This window comes from Nelumbo nucifera, chromosome 1 (assembly GCF_055504915.1).
Source record: "Nelumbo nucifera cultivar China Antique chromosome 1, China Antique-T2T, whole genome shotgun sequence".
NCBI lineage: Eukaryota > Viridiplantae > Streptophyta > Magnoliopsida > Proteales > Nelumbonaceae > Nelumbo > Nelumbo nucifera.
The window spans coordinates 136,293,230-136,306,740 of record NC_142649.1 but is presented as its reverse complement, the minus strand read 5'-3'; the positions used below and the strand labels follow the sequence as shown (position 1 = coordinate 136,306,740).

The 13,511-nt window shown below is 34.1% G+C and overlaps 1 protein-coding gene across 2 annotated transcripts; it reads right to left on the bottom strand.

Moving 5' to 3' along the window:
* Nucleotides 1-4,366: 4,366 nt before the first annotated feature.
* On the bottom strand, nt 4,367-13,293 carry LOC104612596 (uncharacterized). Of its 2 annotated transcripts, none has more exons than XM_088894407.1 (7): nt 12,765-13,293; nt 10,873-10,950; nt 7,951-7,985; nt 7,791-7,846; nt 7,149-7,250; nt 6,881-6,987; nt 4,367-4,698 (listed from the first exon to the last, which is right to left on the bottom strand). In XM_088894407.1, the coding sequence occupies exons 1-6, from the start codon at nt 12,789-12,791 to the stop codon at nt 6,929-6,931; spliced, it is 357 nt and encodes a 118-aa protein (XP_088750533.1). In that variant the 5' UTR covers nt 12,792-13,293; the 3' UTR covers nt 4,367-4,698; nt 6,881-6,928. The 2 variants fall into 2 exon arrangements, with proteins under 2 accessions (XP_088750533.1, XP_010278365.1); XM_010280063.3 differs by lacking the exon at nt 12,765-13,293 and adding an exon at nt 11,739-12,309.
* Between the last annotated feature and the right edge of the window lie 218 nt (nt 13,294-13,511).

Genomic DNA, 13,511 nt, shown 5'->3' with positions numbered 1-13,511 from the left:
AAACCTTGCTAGGAACAGTTGTTGAAGCTTTTTATAAGCCTCTTTAGTGGTAAATTTACCTGATTTATGAGGAGTCCAGGCCCAATGCATATAGAATTTTCTGGAGGAAAAATGGGTGTTTGAATAATTTTAGTAGCCTTTGTGGGAATAAACATAGAATGAATCAAAAGTTCATTCCATTGGCCTGGACAAATGGAGTCCGGATCTCCTGCCCACGAGAACCCTGCCCATGCCTACCAACAATACACTACCCCCCATGAATCGGGAACATCTCCCTCTGATACTATGCAGAGGATGAGATGTTCTCCACGTGTGACTGCAAGAAACGTGGGCAGGAGATCCGGACTCGAAGAAATGAGATTTGAAATAGGAGAATTTCTAAGATTTGAAGACATTGGCTGTGCCGCCATTGTAAAAGCATTACTTGATTGGATCCAAGGAACTGATCCAAAGTGATTTCAGAATTTTCTTTTATCAGGCATTCACATTTTGAGGCCAACTCTCGAATTCTTGGAGCTACTGATTTCCAATAATCTTCACTTCTAAATGGAATGAGGAAAGAGACGGGTTTGGATGTAGTAGGCATGTTAATTAGACAAGCACAATGAGTGAGCACGTAATAGCTGTGTGACACATGTCCCAATTAATGTGCCTTTCATCCAAACGCTTTTGTTCCATTAGACAGAAATTATCCATTATTTTATTATCTATGTCAAAATAATTAAAAATAAAAAACAATAAAAAAAAAACGTAAATGAATTCCAACTCCCAAAACGTTTAGGACCTGAAAGAGTATTATTTTTTTATTTTTTTAAGTACTTTGACTTCCACAACTGAGCCCATTGCTTATGTTGCCCATTTAAGATACCTCCAACCCAATTTCTTTAAGATCATTTTTAAATTTTTAAGTCCCAAACCACCAAAGGCAGAAAGGCTTTTGGTAAAGTAATCTTGTACCACGAACACCACATATAAGGGTGACTTCGTACCTCTGACTTTTCCCACCAGAATTTTTTAATTACTTTTTCCACACTATGTATAGTTTTTTGAGGATACTGGATTGTACTCATTGAATGTAGGGGAACGGGTTGAAGAACAGATTGAATAAAAACTTTCTTACCTGCCTGACTGAGAGTTGATGCTTTCCACCTATTTAGTTTCGAGTTAAGATTGTCCAAAATATAATTCAAATTAGCATTCTTATTTCTGGACCAACACAGGGGAATCTCTAAATATCTAGAATGATGATTAAAGGGACTGATAGGAAGTTGCCTTTTAATCATCCTTTGATGACGCGGATGAATGCTCTTACTGAAAATTATTCTTGATTTTTCAAAATTAATCATCTGATCAGAGGACTGAAATTGATCTAAAATTTGTTTCAAATTGTCCAAATTCTCCCTATGGGCTCTAAGAAAAAGCACGATATTGTCAGAAAGAAATAAGAGGTGAGAAATGGAGGAGTGATTCAAGATTTTAATTCCTTGCAACTGCCCCTCATGTTCAGTCTTGAAAATCATGCAAGAAAGACCCTCCATAGCTAAAATAAACAAGTAAGGTGAAGAGGGTCACCTTGTCTTAAGCCTCTAGAGGAAAAGAAATGTCCTTCTAAAGTGCCATTAATCAAGAGAAAAAAGAAAACAGAAGAAATACATTCTTTAACCATTTGACAGAAACCTTCTGAAAACCCTAGGGGATGGAGTATTTTTAATAAAAATGATCATTCTAATCTACCATAGGCTTCAGACCACATATCTAACGTTATTGCCAGATGGCCTGTACCTCGTTTCTAATTTTTTAAAAAGTAAAACATTTCATGAGTAATGATAGAGTAATCCACCATTTGACGTCTAGAAACAAAAGCTGCTTGAGTAGGAGTAATACATTTACCTAACACATTTCGCTATAACTTTATACAGAACATTACACAAACTAATAGGTCTATAGTCTTGTACTTTTGTACAATCGACCTTTTTAGACAAGAGAGATAAATGGGTGACTCAACATCCTTAACAAACGTCTATTTACAAAAAATCTCCTAAACAAAGAGCATAATCTCCTGTCCCATCATATCCCAACATTTTTTAAACACTAAGGCTGGCATCCCATCAAGTCCTGGAGATTTTAAACTGCCAATACTAAAATGTACTTTTTTGACTTCTTCCTCTTAAGGTATTGCCAGTACGAAATTATTCTCTTCCTCAGAAATGGCTGGGCAAATTAGATGAGATAGATCATCAAATTCCTCTGATTGTTGAGAGGTAAATAACTTTGAAAAATATTTAACAAAAACTTGAGTAATATCTTTATGAGAAGAAACCCAACTATTTTGATCATCCTTTGCACCTTCGATATAATTTCTCTTCTACCAAAAAATTGTGCTTTTATGGAAAAATTAGTATTCCTATCCCACAAATGCAGCCATAACCGTCAAGATTTCTGTCTCCCAAAACTCTCAACTTGGGATAATAAATCCTCATATTCCTTATACAAATCATTTAGCCTATGGGAATCCCAAGTTTTAGATTGTTCCATCAAAATAATTTGATTATCTAAAACTTTAAGTCCATCTTTTGGATCAGTGAAAGTAGATTTTCTCCATTTTATTAGATAAGTGTTAATTCAATCCATTTTTAGAGTCAATCTATAGGATGTATGACCATTGATTTGAAAATTCCAACCATCCTCAATTACATCCTTACAAGAGCTATCAGAGAGCGACATCTCATAAAACCTAAAAGGCTTGGGGAGTTGTATTGTTTGAGGAGTAAGGTTGAAAATCAATGGATGGTGATCAGAGCCCCAACATGCTCCCAAAGAAAGAGAAACATTAGGATAATGTAGCAGCCAAAAGAATCAAATAAGTATTAGAATAATGTCAACTATTTGCTAATTTAGTTAATTTATCGTTAGGGATTTTAGTTTCACATAAAAATATAAATCAGTGCCTAGTTTGATGGAACTGCATATTAACCGCTTTTGGGTTGTTTATGAATTTTAATAAAAGTTGAAAATTATAATTATAAAACTAAAACAAATAATTTAAGATATAATTTTCCCCACAAATTTAATAAAAACTACAAATTATAAAAATAATTTATTTATCTACCTTAAATGATTTATATGTTTTTACTTTACATATAAATTATATGTTAAAATGAAAGCATATTTATTATTCAAAACATTGAGTTATTATTTATATAAAAATACTAAATAAATAAATTTCTCAATAAAATTAATAAAAATTTAAAAATAATTGATTTTATCAAGCTTAAATGATTTATATGTTTTATTTTACAATTATATGTAGTATAAAACAATTATATGTTAAAAATGAATATATATTTATTATTTGAAAACTGGAGTTAATATTTAGATAAAAATACTAATAAATAATTTTTTCCAAAATTATGTTTGCATGTTCTAGAGTCCTAGTATTGTTGCTCTTCATATAACCTATTAAAGTACATTTTTAATGTGTTTATACCTTATTCATAGATAATTAAACTTTAAATTTAATATTATTTATGTGATTTGAATACATTTCCCTAGAGTATCCAAGTGTTTCTATATCTTTTATATGTATCCATGTGGTTCTAAAGCATATCTATATTCATATTCATATCTGAATTATCTGATACGATACCCAATATCATTAATTTGATCCTTAACCATACCTACGATTTAAAAAGATAAAAAATGTTTTTTTTTCTGTGTTAAAAAAAAAAAAACACCTATTCTCACTTTTGAAAGTATGACCAATTAAAACCACCCTATAAATTTTGATGAATTCTCATTGGTTAATGTAAAACTTAGTACAAATACTTGAGAGATCTCGATGCAATGGATATGGAATGTTGTCCTATTGCTAAAACCAACCAGGACACGAGTTATTACATGACTAATGTCACTCTAAAAATATGTTTGGGCATTCATCGTCGCTGAAGATAAAGGATTTTAGAAAGATTTAGAACTGTTTGGATTGCACGTGAAGCGCATTTAATAGTGAATTCCGATCCATCCACAAGACACTACAGCCATACATCTCACTTACGACCCCATCAATGACGACATTCAAGTTTGAGACGTGCAGCCTGTGGGTGACTGGTGAGAAACCTCTTGCCTATTTCTAATAGATGACGAACAAGATGGAATGGAATTTGTGGGAACTATATGAAATATGACCACTCTATCAACAAATTCCATACGTTAATACAAGACAGATAATCCTTTCTCGGGTTTTACCCAAAATCAACAGAGCAGAAGTGGCTTCAAAAATCAAATGCAGAAGCCAGATACAAAGTTAACATGGTTAATTAGTTACCATGACAGTTAAGTTCTCGTCTATTATTAGACCCAACCATCAGAACACGCAATCAGGATCTATTTTCTATTTATATGTTCATGCCAACTTAAACCAATGGAGGGAAAAAAAAACATGAAGTTAGAGAAAACAGATGAGGAACTATATATCAACAAAATACTATAAACACACATGGGAGAACAAGAAACCCTTGTTCCTGAACTCTTGTACTGAATTGTGAGACCTATTCGGTATTTTGAAGAAGCATGCAGTAAAGGATATACAACTTGTATGCAAAAAGTGCTCACGTTTGATGCCAAAGCTACCATTGCTTGTGAACAAAATGCTTTTAGAAGCTCATATAGCAGTTCCCGCTGCAATCCAGTTCAGCTCACCTACAAATGGAAGTATACAAAGAAAATCAGATGAACAAAGTAATCTCAGAACAATAACATGAGATCTTCAAGCCCAACATGCAAAACAAGATCTGTTGCAATAGAACAAACCCAAGATCAAAACTGATTGACAGAGAGAAAACAAGAAATCACAGAACAGAGGAACTCAAGAAAGCACACAAAGATTTACGTGGTTCGGCGCTTATAGCTTATGTCAATGGGCAGAGTAACAAACATCCACTATAAGAAAATGGCAATGGAAAATGCAATGTTGTGCAATCTCACTCTCACAGAAAATCCTAAACCCTAATACAGCCCTCACTCAGACCTGCGCTATATCTTCTTGTACAAGCCCAAGCTACATAAAAGAGAAAACCCCAACTTAACACATTCGGGTCAGACTGATAAGCTAAAAATGGATTGGGTCCACCTCCACTATGAAATTTTGCCTTTGAGTTTTTTCCACAAATGTGGGTTAGGATATGGAGTGGGCTGCAAGAAAGAATTCAAGGCACAACTCCACAAGATCAATGCCAAAGTTTGATGATATTATTGAGAAATACTATTGTGATATAGAATCTATAGATTGTTCATACAAACACAGCATATATTAAAAATGAATCATAGATATATCAAATATACAAAAACACAATTACTTCAGCAACTATGGCAGCTATGTTGCATTAATCTTGTTACAGGTGTCAGACTCTGCAAATTGTAAAAAATAAGACATTTAATGCGGGAAGTATATTCGAGTAACAACTATGATTATTACGTAAAACTATAAGTACTTAATTTTAAGTGCTAGAACCACACAATAAGTGGAAAATAAGTACTTATTCGTGTTTGGCAAATGAGACTAGAATAAATACTTATTTTAAAGATAAGCACTTAAAAAATAAGCCAAAGTTGGGTGGCTTTTTTTAAGTGCTTATTCAATAAACACTTTTTTTTTGTGAAACAAGACTGTCCCCAATGTTTTGTTTATTTTCCAAAGGACTGCCCCAAAAAGCCAATAGAACCCTATTGTTCTCTACCACCAAATGTTAAATTGCAGCAGTGGCAACAGCTATCGTTCTCTCCATCATGTCAATATAATATCATAAATATCAAATATATGTCTATGTTAAGTTAGGGCTATAATTGTCATTTCTGAAAGTACAAGTTCTTGTGGGATAAGCAGCTCACCAAACACTGCAACACAAATAAGTATTTAAAATAAGTGATTTGGGAAAAGACCTCCCAAACACTAATAAGTACTTATTTGAATAAATACTTAAAAACAAGAACTTATTGAGTAAGTACTTACTCGAACAAGCACTTATTTCCCAAACATAGCCTAAGAATATCTCATATCTTTGGAATTTATCATCAGTGATAATACATGGTAGAAGACAGCAGAACCACAAATAACCACAAAAATTGATGAACAAGTACTATAGTCAAAATGCAGTAGTGGGATCTTGTGTGATATATTTGAGAAAGGTAGATGTGGGCACAGTTCTTATTTCTAATTAATTATTTAAAGTTATTTACCTTATTTTATACTTTTAACCTTTTCTGGTTAAGGTAAAATCGATGCAAAATTTTCCTACAAAAAACATCAATAATAGAAGTAAAAGAAAATAAAAGAGGAAGATGACCTTGTTTAAATTATTTAGAGTATAGTCTTAAAAGCATCATTAGCTTTCACAATGTACAATAAACCCACTCCAAAAACATAAAAAGAAAAAGAAACCCTCACTCATAAAAAAATGGTTGGATTGGCCCCCCCAACCCATGATCAATCCCGACGATCGACTATATGATCAACCCCCAACCCATTTAAAGAAAGTGCTTTTCCATTGTTATTTTGAAAAAAAAAATGCTACATTTGAAGTGATTCTTTTGGTCGTTATCTTCTTTCAAAGTGTTAAGGGGAGTTGAAACATGGACTACTTTTTCTTTTAATAAAGTAATCTGTTTTTGGTCAAGAAAAAAAATCCAGAACCATAAGAAATAAGAATATTGTCTTAATACTCTGTACTAATATATGCATACATTTATCTCAAAACATGGACCTTTTCTATTTTTCCCATTATAGACAGAACTCTGATGTCATGTTGCATCTAACTGGTTTTTTTGGTAAATATCAAACTGGTTTAAGAAGATAACATTATGAGGAGAAGGCAGAAAAGGGTACCTTAAAAGTCACCAGGTAAAATTAACATGAACAATAGCCATCAGCTCATCAATCCACATCCTTCACTTCAGCTTCTATGTCTACAACTGTTACAGAAGAGTCTTTTCCTGCATATATTTACAGGGAACAGGAAGTTAGAGGAATCTAAACCAGTAACTCCTGGAATTGGATTACAGAATCCAAGAACAAATCCAGTTATTATGGTAACAAGCATTATACAAATAACCTGGAAGAATAAACTAGAAATCATTTGGGCAGGACAATGTACCTTTCTTTGAGCGGGGGGAGAAACCATTGAATGCTTGTCCAAATGTCCTAGACTGGTTTGAAGAGAACTTGGTAGGTTCTTTAACGAACTCATTGCCCTCCACTGGAGTTAATTTACATTGACTTAGAAATCAGGGGAAGAAAGATAGTATATATATATTTGAAAATTTGCATTTGCCTCAAAAGCAAGAAGGTAACAATATAAATATTAGGTTTATAAATTGGATGAAACTCCAAAGAGGACATCAATACAGCATAGAAAGCTTATTTCCCATAGGTTCTGGCAAATCATCAGGAAGCTTTACTCCCCAAGTCACCAAAAAAGGGTTCCTCCAAAAAGGACCAAACATTCTGTTTTATATGGCACTATTAATAACAAGGGCCTCAGTATCAACAGTAGTTAAATATGACTTCACCTAATAAACTAAGAGCAGCATCATTCTGCTGGGAGAAGCAAGACCCCGTTCCCCCAAAACTAGATTGTCTTTCTGTGCTTTTTTTCCTCCACATATTGCAATATGAGGAATTCCCCCCACAATAAAGGAAATCTAAAATGTGTAAAGTGTACCGCATTAAATTACAAATTGAATTTTGTTGGATTTTACTTATATATATATATATATATATATATATTAGTTATTACCAGAGAAAGGTTGGGTACAGAAGGGGCAGAGCTGCAAACCATCCTTTAGAGAAGATCTGCAAGAGAAAGTCAAATCACTCTAAAATCTGGTTGGGAGAGGGAGGTATCAAAGGGATCAACACTATTCTAGTATATGATAAGGATTTTTTATGGCTGTTACCTGAAAATCTGAAAATCATTCCCACAGTTAGGGCACTGCACATACACCATAGTAGCAACAGAAAATGGTCAATTATTGTCCAGAAAACCATGCAACATTAACACCTAGATAACATTATAGAGCTCCTTTTGCTTAAGGAAAACAAATTACATAAGAATTAATGCAACTATGGAAGAAGCAATAGGCAAAAAGGTACACACTTCCATGGCTAAACTACTAATCTAGATATTCCTATTATAAGGATGCATCAATCTGTGAATATCCAGAGAACTATGCCAAGCAAGTATGTTCAAGCATTTGATTTGTAGTTTATGAACCCGTAATCATACACATGATGCAAAATGCAAGTAAGAAAAAGAATGGTTCCACTGGATTATTTGATTTTTCTTATCGCCTGTATTTTTGGACAATATGGGCAGTTTGTCAGTTTCTATTTATCCAATGTTGGGTCCCTTCATAGATTTTGTCTTTTAACTCCTTTATGTTTGTATTTTACTAAGTAATTTATCAGGTTTAAATGTCTATTACATGTATGTATTGGACACCAAATATAATCCATAGTACCATAGAAGAAAAAAGAACATAGAGAATATTTAATGGACTGTTTTATTCACTAATCAATTTGGGAAACAAAATAGTGCCTTAATTTATTGGGCTTTAGATGTATCCCATAGTATCATATTCTACATAAAATTGTGGCCTAAGATGATTTTAATAAATGGGTCTACCAAATTATTTGTTAGTTTATTATATTTTAGACATTTCACTTTTACTCCTAGAAATAGTAATATCAAATTAATTCTGCATATTAAGAGAAAATAAAAATAATGGTATACAAAAATAAAATATATTTTTTTTTAAATGGAGTTCTAAGAATATCAATTAAACAGTGATGCACTCATAGAAATTTCATAAAAATAAACTATACTAATAAAAATTATAGAACTTAAATTAGTCTTTATATGAAATTATACAACAAATAAATTAAAATTGTTCTTATTATTTATACACTTTATTTATTTAATAAAAAAATCCATGCTCATGAGGCTTGTTCCTCAATCCTCAAACAGGTGGAACAACTCATGCTACACCTTTGTAGCGAAAAAAAACTCATGCTACACCTCAGTATCTGACAATACTTATGTGAAGAATCAAGCAATCATCCATTTGAAATATTTAAAATTCATACTGGTGGTACATGCTCCTAATTCAAATTAGCCTGTTTAGGCACTTTTGGAGTATAGTATGAATAACCACATTTTCTTCTCAACAGATTTAAAGAGTTCAAAAATTTTAAAAAGAAAAATGATTAATCTCCTCTTCCTATTAACTATTAATTGTTTCCTTATAAAGAAATATGCTTCTCCCTCTCTTAATTTTTTTGATAGGTTCATTAAACACAAAAAGACTACAAATATAAGGTTCCAGCCAGATAGGTGGTGAATAATGCCACCAATAACACACATCATCATCAAAAGATTTAGCTCTCTAAGCCAGAGTATGCACAGCTCTAGCATATGCCCTAAATTATGCCTTTCACCATCTCATTCTAAGAAGGAAAAGAAGGGAAGAGTAGTTCCATCTTTACATGTTTCTCTGAAGAGACTTTTATGGCTATCTTACTAATAATTTTTTTGGACTGCAGTTTTGAACAGGATTGTGACTAGGGACAATTTAATCAGAAAGGGCATAGAAGTAGATGATGTTGGTTGTGTTACGTGCGGCACAAATGAGGAAAAAGAATACCACTTATTGATACATTGTGAATTTTCTTATTCCATTATGGATAAAAATGCTGAATTTGTTTGGGGTGGAGATGTGCTTAAGAGTTTTCTAGGAGCATGGGATTTAAAAGGTTTGAGTAAAGGTGGTAAAGCGGCATGAAATATTATTTTGGCAGCATTATTTTGGGCAATGTGGGTAGAAAGGACTGCTCGCATATTTGAACGGAAACAGGGTTCAGTGGAGGAGGTTATCAAGAGGGTAATGGGCATGGTGTGTTCATGGATGGAAAATCATAAGATAATGTCTTTGTAAAGTCACAGAAAGAGGTTTTGATGTATGGGCTTATTATAAGGTTGTAAAAAAATAAAAATTAAAAATGGGGAAGGCATTGAAGCATATGATAATTAGGAATAATAGATCAAACTATGTATTGGGCTATATAAAGTCCTTTTATATGGTTGCACATCACTTTTCACCACCTTACCAAGAAATGGAAATACTTCACATCTCTAATGATAGTATCCTATCCTAAGATGTCCCAATATGGATATCGACATGGACACAGATAGGGGAGACAGGAATTCAACTCTCCATTTTGTGAGATCTAAATCATGGATACAGTGCAAGTACCCCATCTTATATTCTCTTATCATACTCCTATGTTTAGTTTTCAACCTAAGCATCATTTCCCAATAACTATCTTGCCAACTTTAATTAAATTTCTATTGTGTACATTTTTTATAGCATGGTTTGTTGAAATATAATGTTTATATATTTAGAAATGTTAATGTTATGAAGTGTATCTTGAAGTGCCCATGCACTTTGCTGCATTGTATTGAGTATGTATCAAGTCTGGCAAGGGTATAGTAAGCATGTATAAGTATCCTGGTGATTATAGGTCCTACCCATGGTTATAGGTTGAGTATACAAAGAAAAAGAAAAGAAAAAGAAGGAACCCCATATAGAAATATCAAAGCTATTAAACATGCCAAAGACATTGAAGCAAAATGAGAACTGGGAAATGAGCTCAAGAATTGGGTTTCACTTAGACTAGATTAATCTTAAATAAAGATTCCCTCGGTTCTTTTTCTTCTATGCAAGTCAACATATTCTCATATTCCCCATACAGAAGAAACAATAAAAGATAATAGAATTTTCAAATAATAAGAGAAAAATCACAAGTGAAATAGGTCTTACGCTGCCTTGAATTATATCTCGTCCTGCCCACCAGAGGAAAGCACCCAACCCCACAATTGGCAGCAGCACTGCAAGAAGCTGTTAATGAAAAGCATGGTGGAATCAGTCAAAAGCCAGAGGGGTGAGAGAAAGAGAGACAAAGCAATTAGAGATTAATGCAGAATTGGCTGCTAGAAGCAGAATACTAGAAACAGATTGTTGTTGGATACATTAAGCCCCAGAGGCACGACAGAATAATATGTTCATATAGTTATATTGATTAGCTATCCTTGAAATTATTTAAAAAAAAAAGCCTGGAATAGCATCTAAAATGAGTTGAAATATAAAAAATCATAATATTGATTATGCAAACATCATTAACTAAATAGAAAGAATAATAATTAGGAGAGTTCCTTTGTAACTTTGCTTACTCATTAGTGTTCCTTTGGCCAAGGCACCTTTCTAGTGGAAATAGGAAAAATCATAAAGTACTGAAAGAAATACTGGAAATTATAGAAACATCTAAGATGTAATACTCTAAAGGAGGACCTCTGGTGAACATGAGATTCCGCCATCTAAGCCATGCTAATCCCACCATCTTTTTCACAATGGAGCTATTTTCACAAGAATGTTTCAGGGCCTCAGCCCTACGAAATTATAGTTACCTGTTCTAGCTCTACTATTAACAAGTAAAAAGTCCCAGTGAAGCATACTACCATCAAATGCAACCAAAATCACAAACAAATGACATGTGAGAGTATTTTCTCAACACAAAAAAACGAGAGAAGTTGCAATTGATATCCCACTGTGCATTAAGAAAAGCTTATCCAAGAACTACGAGCACCTGAACTGGACCAAAAGCCTAAAAAGAAGAAAGGACAACTTACCCATATCGAAACAATTGCATCCAAAACCCAACCAAGCTGCCCTGTCATTGAAAGATAAGTTAATCCAATAGCCAAAGCAAGATTACCCAAAACCCTCACAGTGTTGCTGTTATCTCTTCCGCCCCCACCACCATTAAATCCAAAGCCCTGGTTAACTTTAACTAAAACATCCCTCTTCTTCCTCCCCTTCTTCTCTTTCATGAAAATCTCATCTTTCCCTGCGCTCTCCCCAAACAAAGACCATCTCTCCACAGAAGCCCTCCATCTGAATGCATTCTCCTGGAAATAACCGACTTTTCTTCTTGATTGAGAACAACAGTTGATGGGTTGAAGGAATCTAAGCCCAAAGGAGCTTCTCTTCTTGCTAATATCACCGGATAAGCCGTTGAACACTGGAACGTTAATTCTTGAAATCTGAAGGGTGGTCATGGCGAACTTGTTTCTGTTTTATATAGACAAAACTGTGATTGGGGGTGTCTATAGGGGATTCATGGCGGGTGGGTATGTAGTTAATAACAAGAGCTTTCGTCCTAAATTTGGTTATATCCTCTGTTAAGCACCAAACGAGGATTTTTATGGTGGAGAAGACATGGATTTTATACCACAGAGATATTAAAATCTAATTGCCCATTTCATAAACCGTGTACATACTGACAATTTTGCCCCCAAACCAAAGAAAAGGATATTGCCTTATCCACGTGTCTTGCATGCAGTTGATTAATCTAGTCAAATGATCTTCAATCCTCTATCTGTATGTAACTCTCGGATAGGCTTAGAGATATTTTTGTTGCAAGTAATCGTTCCAGGAAGAAGTCTATACGGTGGATTATGTTCGAGACGGAAATATTTAATGGAGACATTTTTTGTGATGTTTGGCATCGATGACGGCGCTATCTGGTCTGCTTTAAATAGGTAAATTTTTTAAACTACCCTTGTAGTTTAGCGAATTGGCTAATTTTACTCTTATAGTGTGAAAATTGACACGATCTAATTCTCTAAAAGGTCGGCAGCCACGGGGACACCTACCTGAAAATTGAACATCTCCGATAACATCCCACCCGTTTCATAACCCGGCAACTCCCCAGATGCTTCCGCTTCTATTCCCACCAAAGGTGGAGGCACCTTGAACCCTTGCACCCTTAGTTTGTCCCTCCGGCTTTGCTGTTCGATGTGCTGTGCCTGCTGTTGCTCTTGGTGTGTTGTAGTCGATCTGTCAAAACCATTAGAGAAACTGAAGACGAGCGGAAACACCAACCCATCGCTGAAGTCGTGGAAGAGATCACCCGTGTAGCCACCGGCACTGAAGACGAGCGTCGGCTCATGGTGCTGGATTTGGCAGGGATCTGTGGAGAGATCGGAGGTGAGGGTGATTTGATGCGATGATGCTATCGTTTTTAATTCATCGTCTTCTGTCTTGGCTGTTCAGTTCTCTCTCTTCACAACAACTAATGAATTTTTTCAGTAAAATTTCTTTTTGTGAAAAAAGAAAACGTTACCTGTACATGGAAATTAACAAGTTGATCGATCTCCATTCATCTCTTGGTTTCTGGTTTTCCAGAGGTTTTAGGGATGGTATTTTAGGAATAAATGTGGTATTTTTAGGAATGAAAGTAGGAAGGGTATTTTTGGAATTTTTTATAAAATATATTAATCACATGACCGGAAAGTTAATGGATGCTAATGGTAAGGTAGAGTTAATCAATTGTCACAGTGGGGGTAATGTTAGTCAATTTTAAAATAGTAAAAGTATACTTAGTCAATTAACTAAACTAT